We start from the raw sequence: 23,314 nt of genomic DNA, 5'->3' as shown, positions 1-23,314 counted from the left end.
CGAATACAGACTAACACGGCTGCTACTCTGAAATTACATTATGATACCCATGTGACCATACTATGTCTCTCAGCATTTGGGAGGGTACTTCCCAGCACAGGTAGACAGATGTGTGCTAGCTCTGCTCCAGCTGGTGCTCTAAAAATAGCAGTGTGTCCATGGCTGTGTGGGTGGCAGCCTCAGTACAATCCCACCCAACCCCAACTATGTTGTACTCAGGGGGCTAGCCTGTGCCACTGCAGTCACACTGCTATTTTTAGTGTGCCAGCTCCAGCAGATCTGGTGTGTGCCCACCCATACTGGGAAGCCCCCTCTGAAAACCTGTTATGCCAGTGTAAAGTTCAGTTTATAGGTCTTGCCATGCCTGGTTGCCCTGAGGCTCTTCAGATCTCATTTACACCAGGTACAGAACTGACAACTGACTCTGACCAGTGTGAGAGAATATCCCCTACGTCCTAACTGTCCTTTAAGTTTTTCCCATCCAAACAATACACAGTTGCTACTCTTCTAAACTAACATGGTGGTTGTTGATTTTTAATAGAGTTTGTATTTTTGATGTACTATGCAACAAAACCCATTTACAAACAAGTTCAAGTGGATTACACAGGATGACTTTATCAACACCTGTGAGAGGAAAGACTGTCCGGTAGTTCAGATGCTAACGTGGGACTCTGAAACTAGCAAACAATTCCCTGGTCTGCCATAGACTTCCCATGTTACCTTGGTCAAGTCATCTAGTGCCTCAGTTCCCCATCTGTAAAACAGGGATAATAGCACTGCCCTGCCTTGCAGGAGTGTTGTGAGGTGCTCTTTGACCAACAAGGTAGTGTCACCAAGAATGTGAGACTGCTAATTATCATGAACTGGCCTGTGACACATCTTTCATTAGAAATGTCCGAAAATAGGGAGTTGTTATGGAAAAACTGATAGATTTGAGGATCACAGGCACAGGTGTAGTAATATGTATTTGATGTATTGCCTCCTCTCTGGGATCTCTTCCCCACCCACCCCTCCCAATCTGCTAACAATGTGTGCTGTACAGTAATATTCTAGTATGCTTAAGGAGCAACTATTATTTTTGATGCCCCATAACTCAGAGGGAATCAAGAAATTTCCTTTCCATTTTTTGATGAAACTTCCTTTTCTGAGCAAAAACTCCTTATTAGGGCTTGTTTACGCAGCGGTATAGCCCACTGGATTAACAGCATGAAGGCACTCTCTTAGTGCCGAATAAGAGTATCCACTCCAGGAGCTGGTGTGGAATAGCTATTGAACTTTAAATTCACACCTTACCTTATTTTGCAATAACTTCCCCATATAGACAGGTCCTTCAGTCCAGATTTTTAAATTAATGAAGTTTTGCTACGCTCAGCATAGCAATAACTAAACTGATTTAGGAGTCAAAATCACCTTAACAATCAATGGGTCTTAAACGTCTAAATCAGTTAAGCATTGCAATGCTGAGCACAGAAACACCGACGTACCTTTAAAAATCGGCGTCTCTAGAAGTTTATTTAGTGAACCATCAAAGGCTGGAGGTGCAAGCGTCCTATGCTAATAGTATCCGAGCAGCACACTGGGGTAAAGCTTTTCTGGGATACTGGTGTACCAGTTTTTGAGCACAGCATCCCCGGTTTGTGCATTGTAGCTACGTGGCACTGCAAGTAGGCACTTAAGTGAAACTTAATTTTAATTCATTGGGAAAAAATTCCTAAGGGCAATTGTTACCGCTCTTAATAAATGATAGCGCACGCCCCAGGATAATACAGCCAGCAGGAAAAAATCCGTGCTGGAGTTGTTGACCATTGAAGGGCAAGGATCAGAGTGGAGGGGAAGATAGAGGATTCTGGCTTCCTCCCTACCGGTAAATCACGCTCCGCTTCTAGTTAAGCCCGGAAAGGTGGGGGTGCGAGCCTGTGTCAAATTAGTGGCAGGTAACAGGAGGCTGCCCAGACCTCCTTGTAGCCTCAATCACGCGGGTAGTGAAGTTAATTTCATTAACACCCTTTTGTCCCCTGGCTCCGGGCCAGGAGCCGGCGAGGCTGCGGCCCCCAGGACCGGGGGAGGGGCCGGGACGCGCGGGCCGAGCCCAGCTGCTGGTCATCCCCGCAGGAGCAGTGCGCGCCGGGGCTCTGCCGGATCCCTCCCAGCTGGGCTGGGGAGCCCAGGCCGCCTCCCACGCCCTCCGCCCCGGATTGGAGGGCTCCCCAAGGGCCGTGCCCCGCGGGCGGCTCTCGGCCGCAGCCAGCGAGCGCGGCGCGGGGCTGGACAGAGCTGGAGCCGCTGTGGGGGAAGGCGAGGAGCCCGCAGCCGGCGGGGAGCCGGCAGGATGATAGTGACGCGTGAGTGAGCGGGCCGGCCCGGAGAGGGGATGTGCGCGGAGCGGAGCAGCGGGGCCGAGACCGGTCGGCGGCGGGGGACGCCGGGGCGCTAGCTGCTCGGTGGTCCGCGGGGCGAGCCGCCGGGGCGCGCTCCGAGCGCAGCGGGCTGGCGGGGGACTGGGTCCCGCCCGCGCTTTGCGGGGCTCTGACCTGACACCCTGCAAAGGTGGTGGTCATCCTGCTCAGAAACCTGCCTTGGTGATGGCTAGGGGGTGCGCGCGCGCGGGGGGGGGGGGCTGTCTTTTTCTCCTAGCCTTCGTGAATAGCAAACCCCCCCCCCCACCCCTCCAGTGTGCTGGCCGGGGGTGGCTTTGAGTTGGGCGCACTCCAGTTTTTCACCTCTTAGCTGAAGTCTCTCTGCAGTCGGGCTTTTGGCCAGGCCGGGTGAGAACGTAGGTTTTCTTTTTTCCTGCCTTTATTCTGCCGCTAAACTACTACTACTCGCCTTTAAAGCGTCTAGGCCAGTGGCCTAGATTCTTCAGAGACCACCTTGACCTTGAACTCACTCACTGTGTGTCTCCTGCAATACCCGCTGTAGGGTAAACTGAGGCACCGAGCAGTTAGGTGAGGACTACGCTTTAGCTCACTTACAAATAAAACCTCCTCATCCTCCTTATAACTACAGCAGGACACTTAATTTTCAAGTGTATTTGGTTCAAAACAAGTAAATAGGCATGTGTAAGGAGTGGTGGCATTTCTCCCCTCACCTTGCCAGGAGATTATGGTTTAAATATTTGGCAGGGACTCTCCAATTAACATTGGTAATGCACAAGGTGCTGATCAAATTCATATGGTTCCAGGGGAGTTTACAATTGAGATATTGATTGCAAAGCTGAGCCAGAGCAAATAGTTGTGTCTCCGGGGTATAGTGGAAGACTTGACTCCCAAGGACAGAGTTGTAATGTGGGTGAGTGTATATGCTGGCATGCAGTGACATTGAAACAATGAGAGCAGTACTCCAGAGAAAACAGAATGTACTTTTTTAGGGCAAAAAGAAACTATTGAAAGCGTTTGAGGGCATACACCTTTAATTGAGGTGAATAGCCAGAAACAATTACATCTAATAGTTAAAAGAAAAGGAGTACTTGTGGCACCTTAGAGACTAACAAATTTATTTGAGCATAAGCTTTCGTGAGCTACAGCTCAGTTAATCGGATGCAATCAGTGCCCCTAAATTTGTTAGTCTCTAAGGTGCCACAAGTACTCCTTTTCTTTTTGCAAATACAGAGTGACACGGCTGCTACTCTGAAATCTAACAGTTAAGGGGATTGTACAGTATAATTTTTTTGTTTAGAACTACAAGTGTTTGTAAATACATTTGGTTGGTGAGAATTCAGATGGATACTGCTGTGGCTTTTTTAATGTTGCTATTACAGTAGGCTATGTTGATTGATTTCTAGATTTTATGTACATTTTTAAAATCAGTTTATTGTAATAGCTCTTGTTTATGCTAGTCTTCTCTCAGATGCTTACTCTGAGAGATTTGCTGTGCTGCCTATAGGAAATTTCATTAGTTAAAAACTCAGTAGCTTATTTTACTATGTGCCTTTGAAAAACCAACAAACTGCATTAACATACTGTTTATTGGCAAAGATGGAGATTGCCCACTGACCTGGATGGAAGTAAAACTTGGCACTTTGCAGATCAGCTGCCCATGTTACCATATCAAATGGTATTTGCTGGGATCTGTTCACCTGTAGAACTGAAGAATAGATGGTTTATATCATCAAATACTGATGGTCTTACAGAAGTTCACACTGAGCTGGCCAGCTTGGGGTAGTTTATCTTAGTGGCATAAAGCATTCCTGCTAGATATTTGATATTTAATATTTTTCAGTTATACAGTGTCACATTCCAGTGACCCAGCAGATGCACCAGCATTATCATAAAGTGAGGAAGGAAGACCAAATCTTTTTGCCGCTACATTTCTGGATGTTAAGATCAGTAGCATAAATTAGCCTGGCGAAATCTTACTCCCTTTCTTGTCCAGGGCAAATAACCATTTTTGTTGGGCTAATAAAAGAGATTTAAGTTTGTTAATTAGCATTATGTGAAAGTTAAGTGAATACACTTATTTATTCCCATTCCCACCTCCATAGATTAATGTATCTTAGAATCCTAGAATCATAGAATGTTAGGGTTGGAAGAGACCTCAGGAGGTCATCTAGTCCAACCCCCTGCTCAAAGCAGGACCAATCCCCAACTAAATCATCCCAGCCAGGGCTTTGTCAAGCTGAGCCTTAAAAACCTCTAAGTCTGGAGATTCCACCACCTCCCTAGGTAACTCATTCCAGTGCTTCACCATGCTCCTAGTGAAATAGTGTTTTCTAATATCCAACCTAAACCTCCCCCACTGCAACTTGAGACCGTTGCTTCTTGTTCTGTCATCTGCCACCACTGAGAATAGCCTAGCTCCATCCTCTTTGGAACCCCCCTTCAGGTATTTGAAGGCTGCTATCAAATCCCCCCACAGCTTCTCATCCACTGTAATCCCCAGGTCCTTTTCTGCAGAACTTCTGCTTAGCCAGTCTGTCCCCAGCCTGTAGCAGTGCATGGGATTCTTCCTTCCTAAGTGCAGGACTCTGCACTTGTCCTTGTTGAACCAAGTCTTGATGACAGTCTTACAAATCAGGGATTGTTTGGCATATTATTTTAAGCAGGGCAGTGGAAACTGTCTGTTTTGTAGGCAAGGCATTCCAACCTTGAACATTGGTTAGATAGTCGACTGACACATGCTGACCCTAGTCTTAAATAAAGGGCAAGTGTTTAAGAATTGACACTTTGTGGTGCTGCCGGAGGCTAGATATCTGATTTGTGATACCTGTTGGGATTTTGATGTACAGCTGGGCAACACATTGGGATTTCGGTGGATCTAGTCCAATGGACATGTTTTTCACAGAACATGTGTAGATGGGAATTGGCTTCCTAGGAACTGAAGTTTATGGAGAACTGATATGAAATTTTACAGATGCAACATGGAATACAGACCAAGGATGTCAGGAAGGACTAATAAGTTTATCTGCAACCTGGCCCTATATCAGCCCCAGAGTTAACTCAACAGCTTGAAGCACAGCCCACAATGAAACCAAGCAAGAGGCTTCATGAAGGACCTGTTAGCTTCGTAGGCTAATTTGTTGTAGGTACAATGCATTCTGGCATTTGGCATCTGGCTACTGCAGCTGCCAAGCATGTCCCATACATGTTAACTCCAGTTTTGGAGCAGATGCAGGTGGCTGAGAAGGACAATAGATTCAGCATTGCCAGTAACAGAAGGAGGCAGCGGCATCTGACTAGTATTGGGGCCATCTGCTTTGCTGTATTTTTTTGTAGGTTTGCCTTTTGCTGTCATAGTAAGATTAGTGTATGATGGAAAAAATCCTTCATGTGTCACAGGGGGATCAAGAGGGAACAAAACTCTTTTGAATTGTTTCTATAGCCTCACAAATTGGCGTCCTAGCCTAATCATGTAAAGTTAAAATTAATTCTACGCTAATTGTTCTCTCCTTTGTACCTGCTGTGAGTGAGGAGGAGATGTTGCTACGCTTCCTGGTGAGCTGGGAGTGTTGAGCAAATCTTACTTGTCATAGCGATTTCTTATGCAATTTAGTGCTGCTGAAATGGAGAGTCCTGGGATAATTGGTATGGAGTTGCTGCAAACAGCAGGAATGTTCATAACAGTTCTTGCACATCTGTAAGGTTTTGGAACAATTTCAGACTTCAAAACCCTCCCCCTTCAATGTACTTAGACCCTGATCACCATCTAATTCTTGGTTTCAGAGTAGCAGCCGTGTTAGTCTGTATCCCCAAAAAGAACAGGAGTACTTGTGCCACCTTAGAGACTAACAAATATATTAGAGCATAAGCTTTCATGGGCTACAGCCCACTTCATCGGATGCATAGAATGGAACATATAGTCATAAGATATGTATATACACACAGAGAAGGTGGAAGTTGCCATACAAACTGTAAGAGGCTAATTAATTAAGATAATTAATTCTTATCCATCAAAACTGGAAAACTACATTGTAACACAATGAAGGTGAAAGATGTTCATTTACCTTGATAATGGAGATGTTATAGTTTTCCAATGCAGGAAAGCAGTAGTGAGGGACAACTTGTTTTTTAAGAAAAAAACAAAAACCCAAAACAATACATTAAGAATGAGTTTTATGTTCAGTATATTGCAACAATACTGTCAAGTATAAATTTATATTCTGTAGTTTTAAACAAATATCCTTACCTGTTACTAATATCTTAAATTATTAAAACAAAGTATTTTTAAATTCTCAAGTACTAGTTACCATTCATGCTGCTTGTTTACATGAAGTATTTCATCATTTTAAACTGCGATTAGACTAGTTTGTTTCAGGTGCTGTTTCTGGTTAGTTTCATTTTCTTCCTTTCCTATATTAGCACAGGGCTGCTGTTCTTGGGCAGCAAACACTGCAGAGGGTATGTTTAAATTCAAATCTTCATTGATATTTTAATAAAAACATGAACATTCATATCAATGTGAGCATTTGTTTGGTTTTTGGACCTAATCATCCCTTTTAAATTTTGGTTATGTGATAACCAGCCTACGTAACTCTATATTACAATCCTATATGGAAAATTGGCACAGGTCATGCATTTGTGTTTTGCTTCCCATAAACATTTGGCAGTGACCCTATCACCTTTGGCTGAAGAGAAAACAGCTAACTTTAAAGTGCTGTCTCTAATCTCTGATAAACTAATGGGGCTTGCAGGAAATGGAAACTTTCCAACTGCTTAAATATTTATAAAACCAAACAGTGTATTTAATGTGTGAGGCGGAATTGCCATGTCAGAGTCACTCTGGTATTTCATACCATATGCAGATAATGCCGTACGATCTCCAGGAATCTGCCTTCTGCTCAATCCTGAGAAAGAGGATGTAATTGTAATAGAATTTGGAGTGTCACTCCTGTGCCAGCTTTTCAAAGGATCTCCCATTTCCTGCTTCTATTTAGGAAGGCCTGACTCCTTTCCTACAAGCATCTGAGCAGCTATATTGGCATCAAAAAAGAGTAAGCAGTTAGAATCATCCTGTGTTCACTAGCATATCTATTTTAAAAAGTTGGTCAATAAGTCTATTAATAGATCCTGTTGTAGTATCTGTGTAACTGGGTAGGGGAAAAACCAATTCTAATAATTTAGTGAGGTTGATAGTTATCGACGGTGGCTAACACAAAAAGTTTGCACACCTGTTACAAGAACTGTCCAAATATTTATTAATTCCCATACCATTTTAAGGTAAAATACATATCTTGATTTCATAGTTGGAGAGAACTGAGACTGGGAGGGGCAAAGTGGCCGTGGCACAGAGCAGGTATTAGAAGTCTAGAGTTCATGTCTCTTTCTTCTGCATAAGCTACTAGGCTATGTTGCTTCTCTGATCAAAAAATAAAATGGGTGACCATTTCAACAGGCTAAATAACTATGTGTAAAGAGATGGGCTCTGTAAGGATATCTCAGACTCCAGTTTAGTCCTCACTGAGCTTTGGTGTCTCTTAGCTACACTTTTAAAGCAATGTGTTAGTTTACAGAGTAAGAATATTCATGATTTTAGTAGCTCAGTTAAACCAGGATTTATAAATGCCTTGTTACTTACATCTCTAATACTTGGTGCCCAAGGCTGATACTGTACCGTGGATGCAATACAGTGCCATGCCTTCATGAGTATTGCCCCTTTTTCAGTTGTTAACATTTTGGGGGCATTGGAATACTCTGTGTGCATCCATAGAAAACATCAGTTGGGTATTTAATATGTATGCCATTGTTACCAAAATAGCCTTTCAGACAGCACGTGTCTTAAATTTCCTTCTGTCAGGCTGAAAACTAGCCTGGCATATCAGGAGCCTAATGTAGGTCAACACAAATCTTTCTTTTGATAAAGTTTATTTCCTCCTCTCAGGTTGATTAGTATCATATTGATACAGTTTGGGGTGGGGGGTGGGGAATGTCCTTAGATCACATCTAAACAGCTGGGACTCTATTTTTCAACTATCTTAATTCCCATTAGAGTTAAGAGGAGCTGCACCTAAATCTTCCCTAGACTTCAGTGGCATCCACAGACTTTTTAGAGCATTTTGGCAACCATTTCTAGCAGTGAAATAATAACTGCTAGATCATTTCAAAAGTTCTAACATTGGAACAGATGTAGAGCAAGAAGTGTATTGATGCTTCCTGTACAGAAGCCTGGTCACAGAGGGGCAGCAGGCCAAGGTAAAGCTATTCAAAGTAAAGAACTTTGTAGTGTCTGTAACGTTTGTGTAAAGTGCTATAGTAAAATACCTGAAGGTAGAAGTTCATTTAGCTACAGAATAGAAGTGTCAGCAGTACAACTTTTCTGAAGCTGCCTTAACCTTGTTCTCATCACTGCGGTGAAAAGGTCATTGTGTCCAGGATCATTAGCTGATGGAAAAATTACTAACTGAAACATTTTCTAAGCTGCCATTCCTGGATTAGCTTTTTCTTGATTCAATTCACAGTGGAAATGCAGCTGTAGTTTCAGAAGAAAGCTCTGGGTTACTTTAACCTGGGAAACTATTTAACGTTTATGTGACTATGTAGACTCTTCCCTATTCGCTGGAAAAAAAGATGTGCTTAACTTGAGTTAACTAACATGAGTTAAAGTTCTAATGAAGACAAGGCGGGGTGTAGTTTACTTTTTGCAGAGTGAGCAAGTTGAGTTAAAGACTAAGATGAGTTTAGGGTTTCCTTGACCTGCTAATTTGTGTGAAAACTACAAATGGCCTTACCTAACACAAGGTCAAATTCTAGTGAAGACAGCTCGAGTTAAGAACAAAGCTTTTTTCCTAGTAAAGATAATGCCTAAAGATTTCTTCTTCTTTTCTCTTATTGAGGGTATGTCATTTAAGAATGTGTGTGTGATTTATCAATCTGTTCCTGATTTTGTTAATAAAGGCTTTGATAAAATTATGTGCAAACTGAGGGCAATTGGACCTGAAATGTGTACTATGAGAGCAGCAGTAATGGTGTATTTAGACTGGGTGAAGTTGGAATAGTGGTAGAAATTTGTGACAAATTTTAAAAATGAAGAGAAGTGCATCAGTCTGTTTAAAACAAATGTCATTTCAACCTACCTCCTTACTTGAAGGTGAAAATGGGTTGGTTGGGTGTGCGTTGCAATAGGATTACCTACATTAATCAAACTGAGCTAATTTGCATTTAGTAATAAAACAGTTTCAGAGAGAGAGAGACATTTAAAATTCACTTAATGAAGAAGGAGCAAAGCAGTAAATTCATGAAAAAAATAGAAATACATAGATGAATTCCTTCACCTTACTGAACTGATAACTTACTGCTGAATATTTCAAGCGAAATCAGGCTATGCATTCCTATGCATAAATGTATAGAATGCTTTTTTTGTTTAGAAAATATATTTTAACAAACCAGTTTGTTCCTTCAGTCTAGTATGCCAGATTCTGAAGCTCTTTCTAAAGATCTGAGGAGAATGTATAGGGATTGTCCATATGTCAGACAAGCCTTGACAGTTTGGTTGGACTCATACCTCAACTAGAAGCCTCCCTGGGAAGGAGAAGAGTGCAGTTCAGGATTCCTCTCCTCCCCAACAAACACCAGTAACTTCCAATATTGGCACAGTTTAGAGGCAGCTGGTATGTGCTCTTCCAACAGCATACTAAACTTGTTTACATTTTTAAGGCATCTGGTGAGTGTTCTGTATTTCTGTAAGGTTATGCTTTGCCTCTGCTTCTGTGGGAATGTTGTAGTATTGGCCATAATTGCTATAAAATGAGCAGTTGATTCCTGATATCTGTTGTTCTGAAGTAACTGCCTAGTGGAATTGATAGTGGGCCAGGAACGAAATATTAAAAGACCCTACCAACGGGTACTATACTGGGGCAAATTCTTGTTACGAAGAACTAGTAAGTGGTGTCCAGTGTTACTAATGGTGTGCTGGCCTTCCAGTTTAATTAATAAAGTAGTGTTCTGTGCTAGGTGTATGTCCTGCTGTCATGCCTAAGAGTCAGTATGTGTGACTGGCCATTGACATCTTGGACTGGTAGCTGGACATATGTATCATATATCCTTTTTTGTTCATTCCAACATATAACAGATGTTTCACAGATCTTCACAGGTGGATGACATGTAGACTTGTAGACTGTATAGCAAATATACCCCACTTTCAACATATTTGTATGTTTGATGCATCTACTCTACGGTGGAATAAATACTGTGTATGTGCGCGTGTGTACACATGCCATAAAACGAGTTCTTGTCCTTGAAACGGTAAACTAGCAGAACTCACATACGTAGGATTCCTCAGGAATCCACCTTTGTGGAGTCATACAGAATAAGCTTGCTTATTTAATAAGTCACCCCAATTACTTGATCTCTAAATTTCTTGTTAATCACTGAAAATCAACCTTTTGTTTTGTTACAGAAATTGAAGCCAAAGAAGCCTGTGACTGGCTGAGGGCTACTGGTTTCCCCCAATATGCTCAGTTATTTGAAGGTACAGTATGATCCATACATCTGATTTTAAATCCAACTGGAATCGCTTAAAAAATAAATTTTCAGAGCTCAGTACCTCTGACCACACTTACACTGTAAGCATAGCCATGTTGTTGTAACCAATTCTTACAAATTTAATCTGATCCAGTTTATCAAACAAAACATGTAGCTGAGTTGTGCTGTGCATACGGAAACTATATCTTAAGTCAATGTTTGTGCAGCAATGTAAAGTGCTTTAAAAAAAAAAAAGATTGGGGGAGAGGGGGAAGGACCAAATATGAGTAATACGCGCTGGTAGCAGAGATTGCAATTCAGGTTGAATTTCAGTTTTCCCTACGTTTTAATAGCTCAGAACTTTTTCAGTCTCCTTCCTTTTTGACTGAAATTTTCCACGTTTAGTTTTTCACTCCTAGCAATCCCTCAAGCTCTCTCTCCACCCTCCCAAAAATGCTTGAACATAATTGTTTGAACCACTTTTTTTAAAGGGGGGGAAAAATACTCTTCCAATCAGAAATGTCTCAAATAGATTATAAATTCAGTCTCAGCTTGTTCTCATAGTGTTATTGGGCTACAAGGGTTATTCCAAGTTTGGAAAAAGTTATTGTCATTTTGAAGTTATAAACATTTAAAAACAAAGTTTATGTTTGCACATTAGAAATATGCTTTTTAATATTTGTTTATTAGTCTAAACTTTTGATTTAGGATAGCTGGGTTGAGGGGACATGAAACCAAATAGCTATAGATCAAGGAATTTACAAACATCACTGGCAACGCTTCCTTTCTTTAAAACAAACCAGCAAACAAATCAGTGATTGCAACATTAAGATTGAGAAATCAAATAGTCAAAACTCAGCTTGGAAGTCATATGCCTTAAAATGTGGTGTCTCATGATATCCTTTGTCAGACTGAAATACATAGATATAAACAAGCATTTTGTATGCAACCTTACATTTTGTGTAGATCCTAAGTGTACCATACTGTATAATGCTCTCTGAATTAACCTGAGGATGGAATGCAGTGTTCTGACTTCACTTGATATTTAAATGTCAGTAAGATCTAGAAAAGAGTCCAAGAAAAACAGTGCCAGTAGAACTAGCAGCCTCCTTGATCTGGGAGGGCATATCTCAAAATCTGGGCTGTCAAACTTTAGTCATACTTTTAAACTGGAGAACTGCTTTACTCAAGTGTGGCATGTTTTGTTGATCTCATTAAAGTTTAAGCAGAGTGTCTAGGCTGTGTGTAGTGAGCAGGTCCTTCCTATAGGCAAGATTTTTGTAAGAAATTCCAGTTTTATAAACATATGTAGGCAGTATTGCCATCACATAACTTTATCGTGACTCTAGTGATTTTGGTGGTTTTTGACAAAGAATTTAGACTATACTTGCCATCACATTTCAGTTTGAGTTAAATAAAACTAAGAACCTTGGTTTTGATGCAACCTAATAGCCTAGTCTTGTAAACACCGGGGCCCTAGTCCAGCAAACACTTATGCATGTGAGCAGACCTGTCCCTTGGGTACGTTGAATCGGGGCGACTGCCCAGGCCCCACACTTTGGGGGCCCCCACCCTTTGATAAAATCGTGAGGAGGTGAGGTGGGCAGGCGAGTGGGGTGAGGAGGCGAGCGGCAGGCGGGCGGAGGGGCAAGAAGGAGCTGCCCTACCAGAACCTCCCCCTCTCCCCAGCGCCTCCTGCCTGCTGGTGGGCCCCCCAATCAGTGCCCCCCCCCCCAGTGCCTACCGCCTGCCGTGGATCAGAAGTTTCGCGGCATCAGGAGGTTCGGGGGGGTGGGAGGGGAGAGGAGTGAGAGTGCAGCGCGGTGGGGTGGGGGTGGAAAGAAGCAGGGTGGGGGCTTGGGAAGGGGTGGAGTGGGGGCAGAGCCTGGGGGGAGCACCCCCTCCCAGCAGATTGGAAACTCGGCGCCTATGTCTCGTGTACCACCACCCCCCACTCCCTGGATAGCTCTGCATGTGAGTAATCCCATTGAGGGCATGTGCGTAAAATTACTCGTATGTAATTACTTGGAGATTGGGCCCTTAGTTATTTGCATGTCAATTGCATGTGTGTATATTTATATTTAGTTTTATCTAGCTTAAACTGAAATGTGATGGCAAGTACTGTTTAACTTCTTTGCAGATGTTCATATTATGATCCTTGTGAAGAGACTATAAGTAGGGTTGGCAGAATTTGATTTTTTTTTCATTTTTTTAAAAAATAATTTCAACAGATATCAGTGTTTATAAGCTTTTTTTCAAGTTTTCTTTTTTTTTTTAATTTTCACAGTTGCGGGAAATTATTGGGGGAGGTCATGCAGTGGAAGGGTCAGACAATTATTTAATGACTATTGAAATTAATGAGTTGTTGAGAAGAAAAAAGTTAAAGCTTATAACCATTAAAACACAAATTGTCTACATACTTCACATATCAAAATATGCCAAGTAAATAGCCTTAAATCAAAGTCTTAAGTTCTCAAGCAGCATTTTTCTTTCTTTGCCTAACCTGTAAATCTTGTTTAATATTGATGGATATATTTTTTCATTGTTTTCTGTGTGTATGATGAAATTGATGTTTAACAATCTTTACTGATAAAAATCTAAACTCTCCAAGCTTAATTATAAATATTTTATATTCACAGACATGCAGTTTCCTATTGACATCAAAACTGTGAGGAAAGATCATGAATTTTTAGATCGAGATGCTATTGATTCTCTGTACAGGTAAATATTATTAGTTTGAGTTTTTCCCCAGCCCAGCACACATGAAAATTATGCTTATAGTGTTTAGCATTTAACATACTCTTTTTGAGGGTATGTTTTTTTCTTTGTTTAACAGATGACTTGTCTGACATCCCAATTCAAGAAAGCTCTTAAGCACATGCTTAAGTCCCATTGAAACCAATGGCCTTACATATTTAAAAGTGAAGTAGGTGCTTAAGTGCTTGCCTGAATGAGTTTCTCTATAGCAAAACTATTTTCTCTGTGTACAGAGTGAGATGGAATACTATTCTGGCTCTCCTTAATCCATTCACCATCAGACTCACATTAGAATAATGGCACTTTTTTTTTATTTACTGGAACTACATCTCAGCATTTCACGTTGATGTCAAAGCGATTACTCATGTGCTTAAGTGCTTTGCTGGTTTGGGGCCTTATTGATCCTGCAGTACCACCGAAATGATTTAAAAAAAAAAAACCCTACGAAAGTCCTAATGATCTACCTTAGTCCCACTGGTTTATTTCTTATGTTTTAAGACATTAATATGACCAAGATTTTTTTCTTTGCCAAAGTCTTACATTGATGTAGCATCCTTCACAATCACCAAAGCTTTCTTAAGCTTTTATTAATGAAATAACATTCTGATTGGTTATAGTCCTCTCTTCGGACTCGGCGAGGGGAGAACTCTAGCTGTAGACAACATCATATAACTGCAGAACCGGGTTGGTGGTTTGGGGACATTTCAGGAACCCACAGCAGAAAGTCAGTTATTACTGGCAGAAGTTCAGACTGTGTTTTTAAGAGTTCAAGAGCAGTTACGAGAAAGTCTGTCTGCTTTTATTTAAGAAAATAATTTGGGTTAAAATCTTCAGTCCTTTTTTTCCTTCCCCCTAGACGGTTAAATACACTGAACAAGTGTGCAGCAATGAAAGTGGAAATAAGTCGTCAGAGAAAACGGGTATGTCTTTAAATTTTGGTTGTCATTTTGGTTAAACATAAAAAAATTACTCGACGGTATTTAAAACAAACCATGTAAAGTGGCAGGCATGTTTTGAAGAAGATCCATTAAGGATTAGCAATTGTTTACCTTTCTGTTGTCTTAATTTGAGTTGTCAATGAGCAAACCTGTCCTGCAAAACACATGCATTTTCAATTGAAAAAAATTAAAGGTAGGAATCTAATTAAAAATTTTATCAGTTTTCATTTTGTAACTTAGCCAAATAGAGCATTTTAAAAAAATAGCATAACTTGGTACATATGACATTGCCTGGTAAGATGAAAGTTTTTACTCAGAGATTTTTAATGCTTATGAGTTGACAAATGGACTGCACAGAGGCCCTGACACAACATGTGCTTAAGTGCTGCCCTGATTAGGGAGACTCTTCTGAATCAGGGCCTGAAAATCTATGTTCAGAGGAGGGCTCTGTGCAAGCTTCCTAGCCACTGTATCTCAACTGATCTATAGGTGAGGTTTTGCAGTGTGGTTGTAGTTGTATTGGTCCCAGGATATTAGAGAGACAAGGTCGGTGAGAACAACAAGCTGTTGAGCTTACACAAGGCTCTTATTCAGGCCTGAACTTCCTCTTCTGGACTTCAAACAATCCCCTAACCTCTCCAAACTCATTATCAGAAGCAAGCTCCCCCTAGACCAGGACACACCAACTCAAAGTGGCAACAGACCCTGCCAGAACAACAGATGCAAAGCCTGTCGAAATATCTCCATCGCTATGATGATCAACACCGCACACAACACACCTTTCAAGATCCACGGGTCTTAAAACAACATGGTGGTGTACATAGGCGCCGACTTCTCCTGGCGCCGGAGGGTGCTTGACCCCTCTCTGCCCCTGGCCCCGCTCTGACTCCACCCCTGCTCTGCCCCCATTCCAACCCCTTCCCCAAAGTCTCCACCCTTCCCTGCCCCTATTCCAACCCCTTCCCCAAATCCCTGCCTCTTCCCCGCCTCCTCCCCTGAGCACACCGCATTCCTGCTCCTCCTCCCTCCCTCCTGGAGCTTGTTATGCCACGAAACAGCTGTTTTGCGATGGCAAGTGCTGGGAGGCAGGTGGAGAAGCGGGGACGCGGTGCACTCAGGGGAGGAGGCGTAGGCGAGGGGTGGGGGGACAGGGAGGGGAGCTTGGTTGCCGGTGGGTGCAGAGCACCCACCAATTTTTCCCCAGAGGTGCTCCAGCCCTGGAGCACCCATGGTGTCGGCACCAATGGTGGTGTACCTCATCCAGTACACTAAATGGCCCAATAACAACTATGTGGGTGAAATGAGACAATCACTGTGCTCTTGAATTAATTCACACAGAAACATGATAAAAGACACAAGCACCAGATCACCTGTGAGTGAATACTTTTCACAAAGCGATCACTCTGTCTGACCTCTGTCCTCATTCTCAAAGAAAATCTGCATAACGTTTTCGAAAGATGAGCCTGGGAGCTTAAATTCATAACTTGGCTAGACACTAAAAATCATGGACTTAAATAGAGACACTGGATTTGTGGCTTATTACAACAGTCTGTAACCTACTAAACTACCTAGGCCCCCTTCTCGGTGACTGGAGAGGTGTTAATGAGCCATTTCACCTTGAGTGGTCCCTTGAAATGTGTTAACTACTTACGCTAAATAATCTGTTCCACCTTGTATTTAGCTGTGACACTGAATGCATTTCCCAGACCTGAAGAAGAGCTCTGTGTAAGGCTATGTCTACACTACACAGCTTTTAGCGACATGGCTGTGTCGCCACAACCGTGCCGCTAAAAGTCATGCAGTGTAGATGCTGTTTCTCGGCTCTCATGCTGACAAAAAAAACTTCTACCCCCAACGAGCAGCATTTGTGTTCTCGACAGGAGAGCCGAGAAACAGCATTTTAGTGGCAGGAGAGCGCTCCTGCCTACAACGCGATGTTCACACTGGCGCTTGTTGTGGCAAACCTTTTGTCTTTTGGAGGTAAAGGGGTTTAAACACCTCTGAAAGACCAAAAGTGTAGGCACAGCCTAAGCTGAAAAGCCTACATCTCTCACCAGTAGAAGTTGGTCCAATAAATGATATTTCCTAACCCACCTTCTTATCTCTTCAAGTGAGAGGGTAGTTCATTCTCCATGGGCTTGTCCACACTAGGGACAAGCCTAGGATTCCCTTGACTAGCTAACATGGGTTAAAATGACAGTTTTTTGCCGTTCTGCACTAGGATTTTAAAGAGAGCTAACTATCATGTTGTTTTAAAAAACTCATACCATTTTCCATAGCACGGACAAACCCTTTGAGACCGCCAATGTGGGTGCCCATTATGAGAATGGGATTTTGACTATGGAAGGTTTTGCTTCTCTTATGCTATTAGGTGAAAAGTTCGTTATATCGCTGTCAGTCACTTGAACCCGCGCACACTTGTTTTATTGCACTCAGTGTGCTCTTCCTTTGATCTGGATACATTTTTAATGTGTTTGTTGGCTACTGACACTGTCTTTTGTTTTCAGACAAATGAGTGGCTGGAGAGAATTAAAGACTGGGCACTGTGGATGTATTTTTCCAAAGCACTTAAGAGCACAAAGCCCCTGGACAGTCAATGGGACTAGTGTGCCTAAGTCATTTAACTATAGGGTTGCCAACTTCCTACTCGCACAAAACTGAACACCCTTGCCCCGCCCCCTGGCCCTTCTCCGAGGCCTCACCCCCTGCTCACTCCATCCCCCCCTTCCCTCTGTTGCTTACTCTCCTCACCTTCATGCACTTGCTAATTTTCACTGGGCTGGCTCAAGGGGTGGGAGTGAGGGCTCCAGCTGGGGGTGTGGGAACTGGGGTAGGGTCAGAAATGAGGAGTTCAGAATGTGGGAGGAGGCTCCAGGGTGAGGCAGTTGCTTGGGATGCAGGAAAGGGTGACGGCTCCGGCTGGGGGTGGGGCCAGGGATGAGGGGGCTCCGAGCTGGGGGGTGGTGCCGAGGTGTTTGAAGTATGGGAGGGGGCTCTGGGATGAGGCAGGGGGTTGGGATGCAGGAAGGTGCTCCAGGCTGGGACCAAGAGGTTTGGAGGGTGGGAGGGGGATCAGGGCTGGGGTAGGGGGTCTGGGTGCAGGCTCTGGGCAGCTCTTACCTCAAGCAGCTCCTGGAAGCAGCGACATGTGTCTCTCCCCCCCCCCGCCTCCGGCTTCTGTGTGGAGGTGTGGCCAGGCAGTTCTGCGCACTTCCCTGTCCGCAAGCACTGCCCCTACAACTTCCATTGGCTGTGGTTCCCGGCCAATGGGAGCTGCAGGGATGGCGCTCAGGGCGGGGACAGTGTGCGGAGCCCCCTTGCTGCCCCTACGCATAGGAGCCGGAAGGGGGACATGCCGGCCGCTTCCCAGGAGCTGCACGGTGCGAAGGCTAGCAGGGAGCCTGCCAGCCCTGCTGCGCGGCACCGCCAACCAGTCAGTCAACGGCCTGGTCAGCGGTGCTGACTGGAGCTGCCAGGATCCCTTTTCAACAGGGTGTTCTGGTCGAAAACCAGTCACCCTATTTAGCTACTTCCAGAAATCCCACCCTGTGCCTCCCTGAAAGTATTCAATATCTCTTTTAGAGCTGGTTGGAACACTTTTTGGACTAAATGAAATTTCATCAAAATATGCTATTTTGTTGAAGCCAATATATTTTGTGGAAACAAATCTCTTTTGAGAAAGTTTTTGGGGATAGGAGAGACAGCCAGAGTTTCTCTCTCACTCTAGCCTGGTGGCTATGGTGCTGGCCTGGGATATGAGAGATCCACGTTCGAGTCCCTTCTCTTTCTGATTCAGGGACTTGAACCTGGGTCTCCTGCATCCTAAGCCTGTGCTCTAACCACCACCTTGGAGACAGACAGACACACCCCTCCCCTGCATGCACCTGCCCACCCAGCCGCCCCCTTCCCTAACAGAAAAGTTCAGGTTTTGATCTGAAAAAACAGACAATTCAACACAATTTCACTTTCATTAAAATGTTCCAGGGGTTTTGGCTTTGTTCCGATGTTGAAAGAAACTAGATTTTGAAACCAAACTTTGAAAGTTGCCATGAAACAGAATTGTCATTATCCAGTCAGTTCTGTTCTCTTTTAATAAAGCTACCAGCATGCTTAAGTGGTGTCTCTCCCCAAACCCTCTCAATTAGCAAAACAATGCTCATCCTGAAGTGCTTTAGGCTGAATGTTGTTACAATGTAGAAATCTAAATTTAAAAGTACTGCAGTGACTCAAATAAGCATAAAAAGTTAAACCTCCTTTTTCATTGCATCTTAGATATTTTAAAACTTGCTGGACTTTACCCCTTGAACTGTACTTTCTTTACTTTAAGAGTGATGAATCCGAAGATGATGAACCTTGTGCAATAAGTAACAAATGGGCTTATGAGAGGTGCAGTCAGAGATGGTCTCGCCTGGAGAGCATAGAAGGTTTCCCTGAAAAAGGGTCAAGTGCATCAGTCCCAGACAGTCCAAGACTTAAGAGCACTGGTAGTGAGGAGATATCCTTTTCAGACCAAGGAGAGAAGCATGATGTGTCTTCAATTCACAGTACTAGCAGTGGGGACAGTGACATTATCAGCTTCCCTAAGACTTTTGAGGATGTTGAGACCAGCACTAGTTCCTCAAGGTGTTCCTCAAGTAAACTGGCGTCTCCTGACTCTACTTTTAGTTGTTCTCCTTCCCCTAGTGAATTCTTAAACATCATCAGCGAGGAGAAGCTTTTGGATAAACCACCACCAAAAAAGGAGAAGAGCTTTCTAAAGAAAATGGAGAAACTGCGCATAAGGAGTTCCAGTGTAAAGAGAGCTGCTCAGTCAAAGGCCAAACCCATTATTGGTGAACCTGTTCTTCAGGAGGGACTGAATGAAGAGAAGCTGAAGAACCTTAATTGTGTAGATATTAGTGACCTATCTGACAGCCAGATGAAAAAAAATTCTTCCTATTCTCCCCACACTTGCAGCAGCAGCAGCCAGTCTGAAACCAGCAGCACAGTGAGCACTCCGAGTCCTGTTATCAAAGTCAGGAGTTATGCTAAACGGGGAGGCGTGTATGCGGAGGACTCCGACTCCAGCAAGCTCTCTCTGTGGAATGATGTATCTGAGCAAAACTTCAAAAATGAAATCAATTTGCATGCAAACCAAATGTTTCATGTACCACAAGGGCATAAGCCTGGGACTTTCCCCAAAGCACTTACAAACAGTTTCTTATCTCCAACAGACAACACTTCTGTGAACTGGAGAACTGGAAGCTTTCATGGATGCAGGCGGAACAGAATTAGAACTAGTTCTAAGGAGTCTGAGACCCCTCTGAGTCCTCTGTCGTTTATAGATAACAGGCTGAGTATCTATGACAATGTGCCCAGCATTCCTGTTCATCTTAATAACATGGAGATGCCGGAAGTTAGTGACGACGATGTTTTTTCAGAACTAGACAATGTTATGGAACATGTCAATGGGCTCAGAAAGTTAGTCAATCAGTGGACTGAGAAGTTCTCAGATGATGGAGACTCTGATTTTGCGAACGACTCAACTTCTCCGTGTCCATCTTCCCCGAAAGAAATCCACCTTGAGATAAAAAAGCATTCAGAAGAGAAACTGGCAGATCTACCAGCTGCTGATGGAAAACAGAACTTCAAGCATGGCAATGAGCTTGATTCTCCAGAACTGGCATACATAACAGATTCAGAGATGGGATCATCATTATCACATTCCAACAGGTCAGCTTCATTTTTCTTTATAACCTTCCCCTCCTCCTCCTACCCTACCTCCAAGAACTTCCCCTCAGTCCAAAACACAATCACCTTCTCAAAACAATGAGAAATGTAAATCCATTTCAACTAGACAAAAACCGGAACCAACCAGATCCAAGCATTAGGTGCTGTGGTATCACAGTGATGGTCACGTGAACACTGAGAGAGATCCAGATCCAGACTTTGTGGCTCATTCCTCTCTCTCATTTGAACCGTTCACATTGGTGCAGTACCTCATAGCCTAGACCTTTTATGTAAAATGCAACCAAAATCTGCTTGGAAACAGGTCACTTTCGAAGTGATTGATAGGACAAAATGTTCCATAGGTGTTCCATTGCTTTAGGCAGAGACTTGATATGAGCAATAAGAACATTCCTTTAACCTAAATGATGTTTACTCCTTAGACATGAGAGGCGACACTGGTCTACAGAGGAGACTGTAAACTTGGAAAGCCTTTCTGTACAAATAGATAACCAGTCAGCAGCCCACCTAAACCGAATACAGAAACTTGCTTTGTTGAAACTCACTGCTTTAATGGACAAATACTCTCCTTCCAGTAAACAGGGCTGGAACTGGTAAGTTGTTGTGTTAACATATTCTACTTCAGGAAAGATGACATCTGGCAAAAGCAGGTGGATACCTTACCCTGCTCTGAACTGAGTATGCACATCTGGAGTGAAATCCTGATCCCACTCTCTCAATGGGAGTTTTGCTACTGATTTCAGTGGGGCCAGGATTTCACCCGGACAGTACCCTTTCCTGCAGTTTGGCATTATTGATAACTTAAGTAACAGTCCAAGCTTTCTTCCAAAGGTTGCCCGTTCATAGGGCTTTTCTCTGAAACAACTTCTCTGAGACAAAGGGAATTAGGGTCTGGGACAGAGACCCACTCCAACTCCTTCTTTCCTGGTTGTAGCTTAAATAAATAAATAAAATTCACCTGCCATTGTGATCGGCAATAACAATTCTGCATCTTTATGCAGGGTTCTAACACCTGAATGTAGGGACACAACAGAGGAACCTGCCTCTCTCTCATAAGGATGGGAGTGTATTCTGCAAGAGTTTCAGCTTGAAATGAGGATTTCTTTATGGGAGCTGCACCCTGCTAATTTAAGGGACTTCTGACACACAGCCTAGGCTGTCGCTGTATTTTTAACTGTGGATTTCTTTGTGCTGCCATGAGTGTAATAAGGCTGCAGCATTTGGGGAAGGAACAGAGGTGGCACACACCTTCCTAAATGTGCACAGCATAAAGAGAGGGTTTTTTTGGAGGGGGGAGGGGAGATTCCCAGCGCCCCCTGCTCTAAACTGCCTGAATGGAAGGGCAGCTAATGGTTCGAATGTATTTATTTTTGTTTTCAGGACTGTTCCAAAGTTCATTAGAAAAATCAAAGCCCCTGACTATAAGGACAAAAATGTATTTGGGGTCCCATTACTGCTAAATGTTCAGCGAACAAGCTATCCGCTTCCAAAGAGCATTATCCAGGCCATGGAGTACTTAAGAAGCCACTTTCTTGACCAGGTATATATATAAAACAAACCTAAGTATGACTTGAGCGACCCTTCATTCCATGGATGTTTTTAACTTGGAGCCCCTAGAGAGCTGACCGCCAGTTTCTTTTACTTTGTCAACCCTTTCAAGGACATTCTTTCCTCTCAAAGGCTTCTAACAGTGGTGTCTGAACAGGCATGAGTGGGCACCCTGCATGGAATAGCGATATTGTTCTCCTTTTGTGGATACCTTATTTCCACCCCAGTATAAATTTATCTGCCCTTCTTTGTCGGAGCACCTGCAGCTGTTCCGTTCACTTGGCAGATGTGGGTAAACTGCCTTCTTTTAATGGTACTTTAGTGGTAAAAAGCAAAATCTAACACTTGTAGCACCCTTTGTCTCTGCTCTGTACAGTCTGAAAGCATTGCAACATCTGAATTCTCATTTCACATCTCTAAGAATTGGGCTGTATCTTTTCATGGCATATAATAGGGCTGTGATTACATTTATCCGCTGCTCTGAAGATATTTGCAGATTAGTGCCCGCAATTATGAGCCACATGCTATATGCTGTGATACCTCTGTAATACGGATAGGGGAAGTTTGTAAAGTTAGAAGTTTTCCATCTCTCTCCAACTGTTTGGATCACAAATCTAGTTAGGGTTCATTAATCTGTCTCTCGTATTACTTAAACCCATGGAGGGTTGTGGGTTTTTTGTTTTCGTTTTTTTTTAAAAAAGATTCAGTTCACTTAGAAAACTCATTTTACATGAGTCCTGGATTTGGGATAAAGTCTCTCTTCATTGAAAACTAAACTGGCTGAAGTGGGGAGCTGCTTTGTATGTCATTATGTGCATATTAAAGGAAGATCTGTCAATACAGTGTTTAATTTGCAGATTTGTGTAGACATGTATAACCAAATATTATTATGCAAATGAAAAAATGATCTAAATACATATTATGGTGTTAGTGTACAAATTTATATCTTGCAGTTAAAAATGGAATATATATTCCGTGACAATGTCAAAACATGTCATTTCAATATTATCACTTTGGTTAATTTGGCTTTGACTTTATATTATATTAAAACATTAACTTTACTATATATTAAAATATATAACACTAAATACTTAATATTATAAAAGTTGAAACAAAATTAATTGAAATGATATTATTGAAATGACCTGTTTTGACATTATCCAAATTGAATTTTTCAGAATTTTTTGTCTCATGGAAAATTAAAAAATTTCCAATTTTCATTCCAAACCGAAATTAACTTATTTGAAATATTGGAATTTGCCACAAAATGGAAATTCTGGTTTTCATCCAACTCTAAATAATAGGCATGTGAAACTTTATGCAGTTGGATATCCAGCTCAGTGCTTAATGCAGTTACCTAGGTATTAATTTAAATTCATACTTCTGTATAAACCCTTTTCTCTTTGATACACAAGACCCAAAGTGCACTCACAACTTGCAGACCTAGTGTTA

At 42.6% G+C, this 23,314-nt stretch overlaps 1 protein-coding gene across 2 annotated transcripts in view; it reads left to right on the top strand.

The window, feature by feature from the left end:
- Positions 1 to 23,314, top strand: part of LOC141992067 (rho GTPase-activating protein 7-like) — a 154,418-nt gene that overhangs the window by 112,923 nt on the left and 18,181 nt on the right. The window contains exons 1-7 of one of the 2 annotated variants that reach the window (XM_074960673.1): positions 2,270 to 2,342; positions 10,828 to 10,899; positions 13,532 to 13,613; positions 14,506 to 14,569; positions 18,915 to 20,299; positions 20,737 to 20,907; positions 21,695 to 21,854. In XM_074960673.1, coding sequence (XP_074816774.1) covers positions 2,330 to 2,342; positions 10,828 to 10,899; positions 13,532 to 13,613; positions 14,506 to 14,569; positions 18,915 to 20,299; positions 20,737 to 20,907; positions 21,695 to 21,854 — 1,947 coding nt within the window. In that variant the 5' untranslated portion in view covers positions 2,270 to 2,329. Of the gene's footprint in view, positions 1 to 2,269; positions 2,343 to 10,827; positions 10,900 to 13,531; positions 13,614 to 14,505; positions 14,570 to 18,914; positions 20,300 to 20,736; positions 20,908 to 21,694; positions 21,855 to 23,314 lie in introns of those variants that run through there. The other variant, XM_074960672.1, reaches the window with a different exon arrangement.

The sequence above is a fragment of the Natator depressus genome, chromosome 8 (assembly GCF_965152275.1).
Source record: "Natator depressus isolate rNatDep1 chromosome 8, rNatDep2.hap1, whole genome shotgun sequence".
Taxonomy (NCBI): domain Eukaryota; kingdom Metazoa; phylum Chordata; order Testudines; family Cheloniidae; genus Natator; species Natator depressus.
This window is presented reverse-complemented; position numbering and strand designations above follow the sequence as displayed.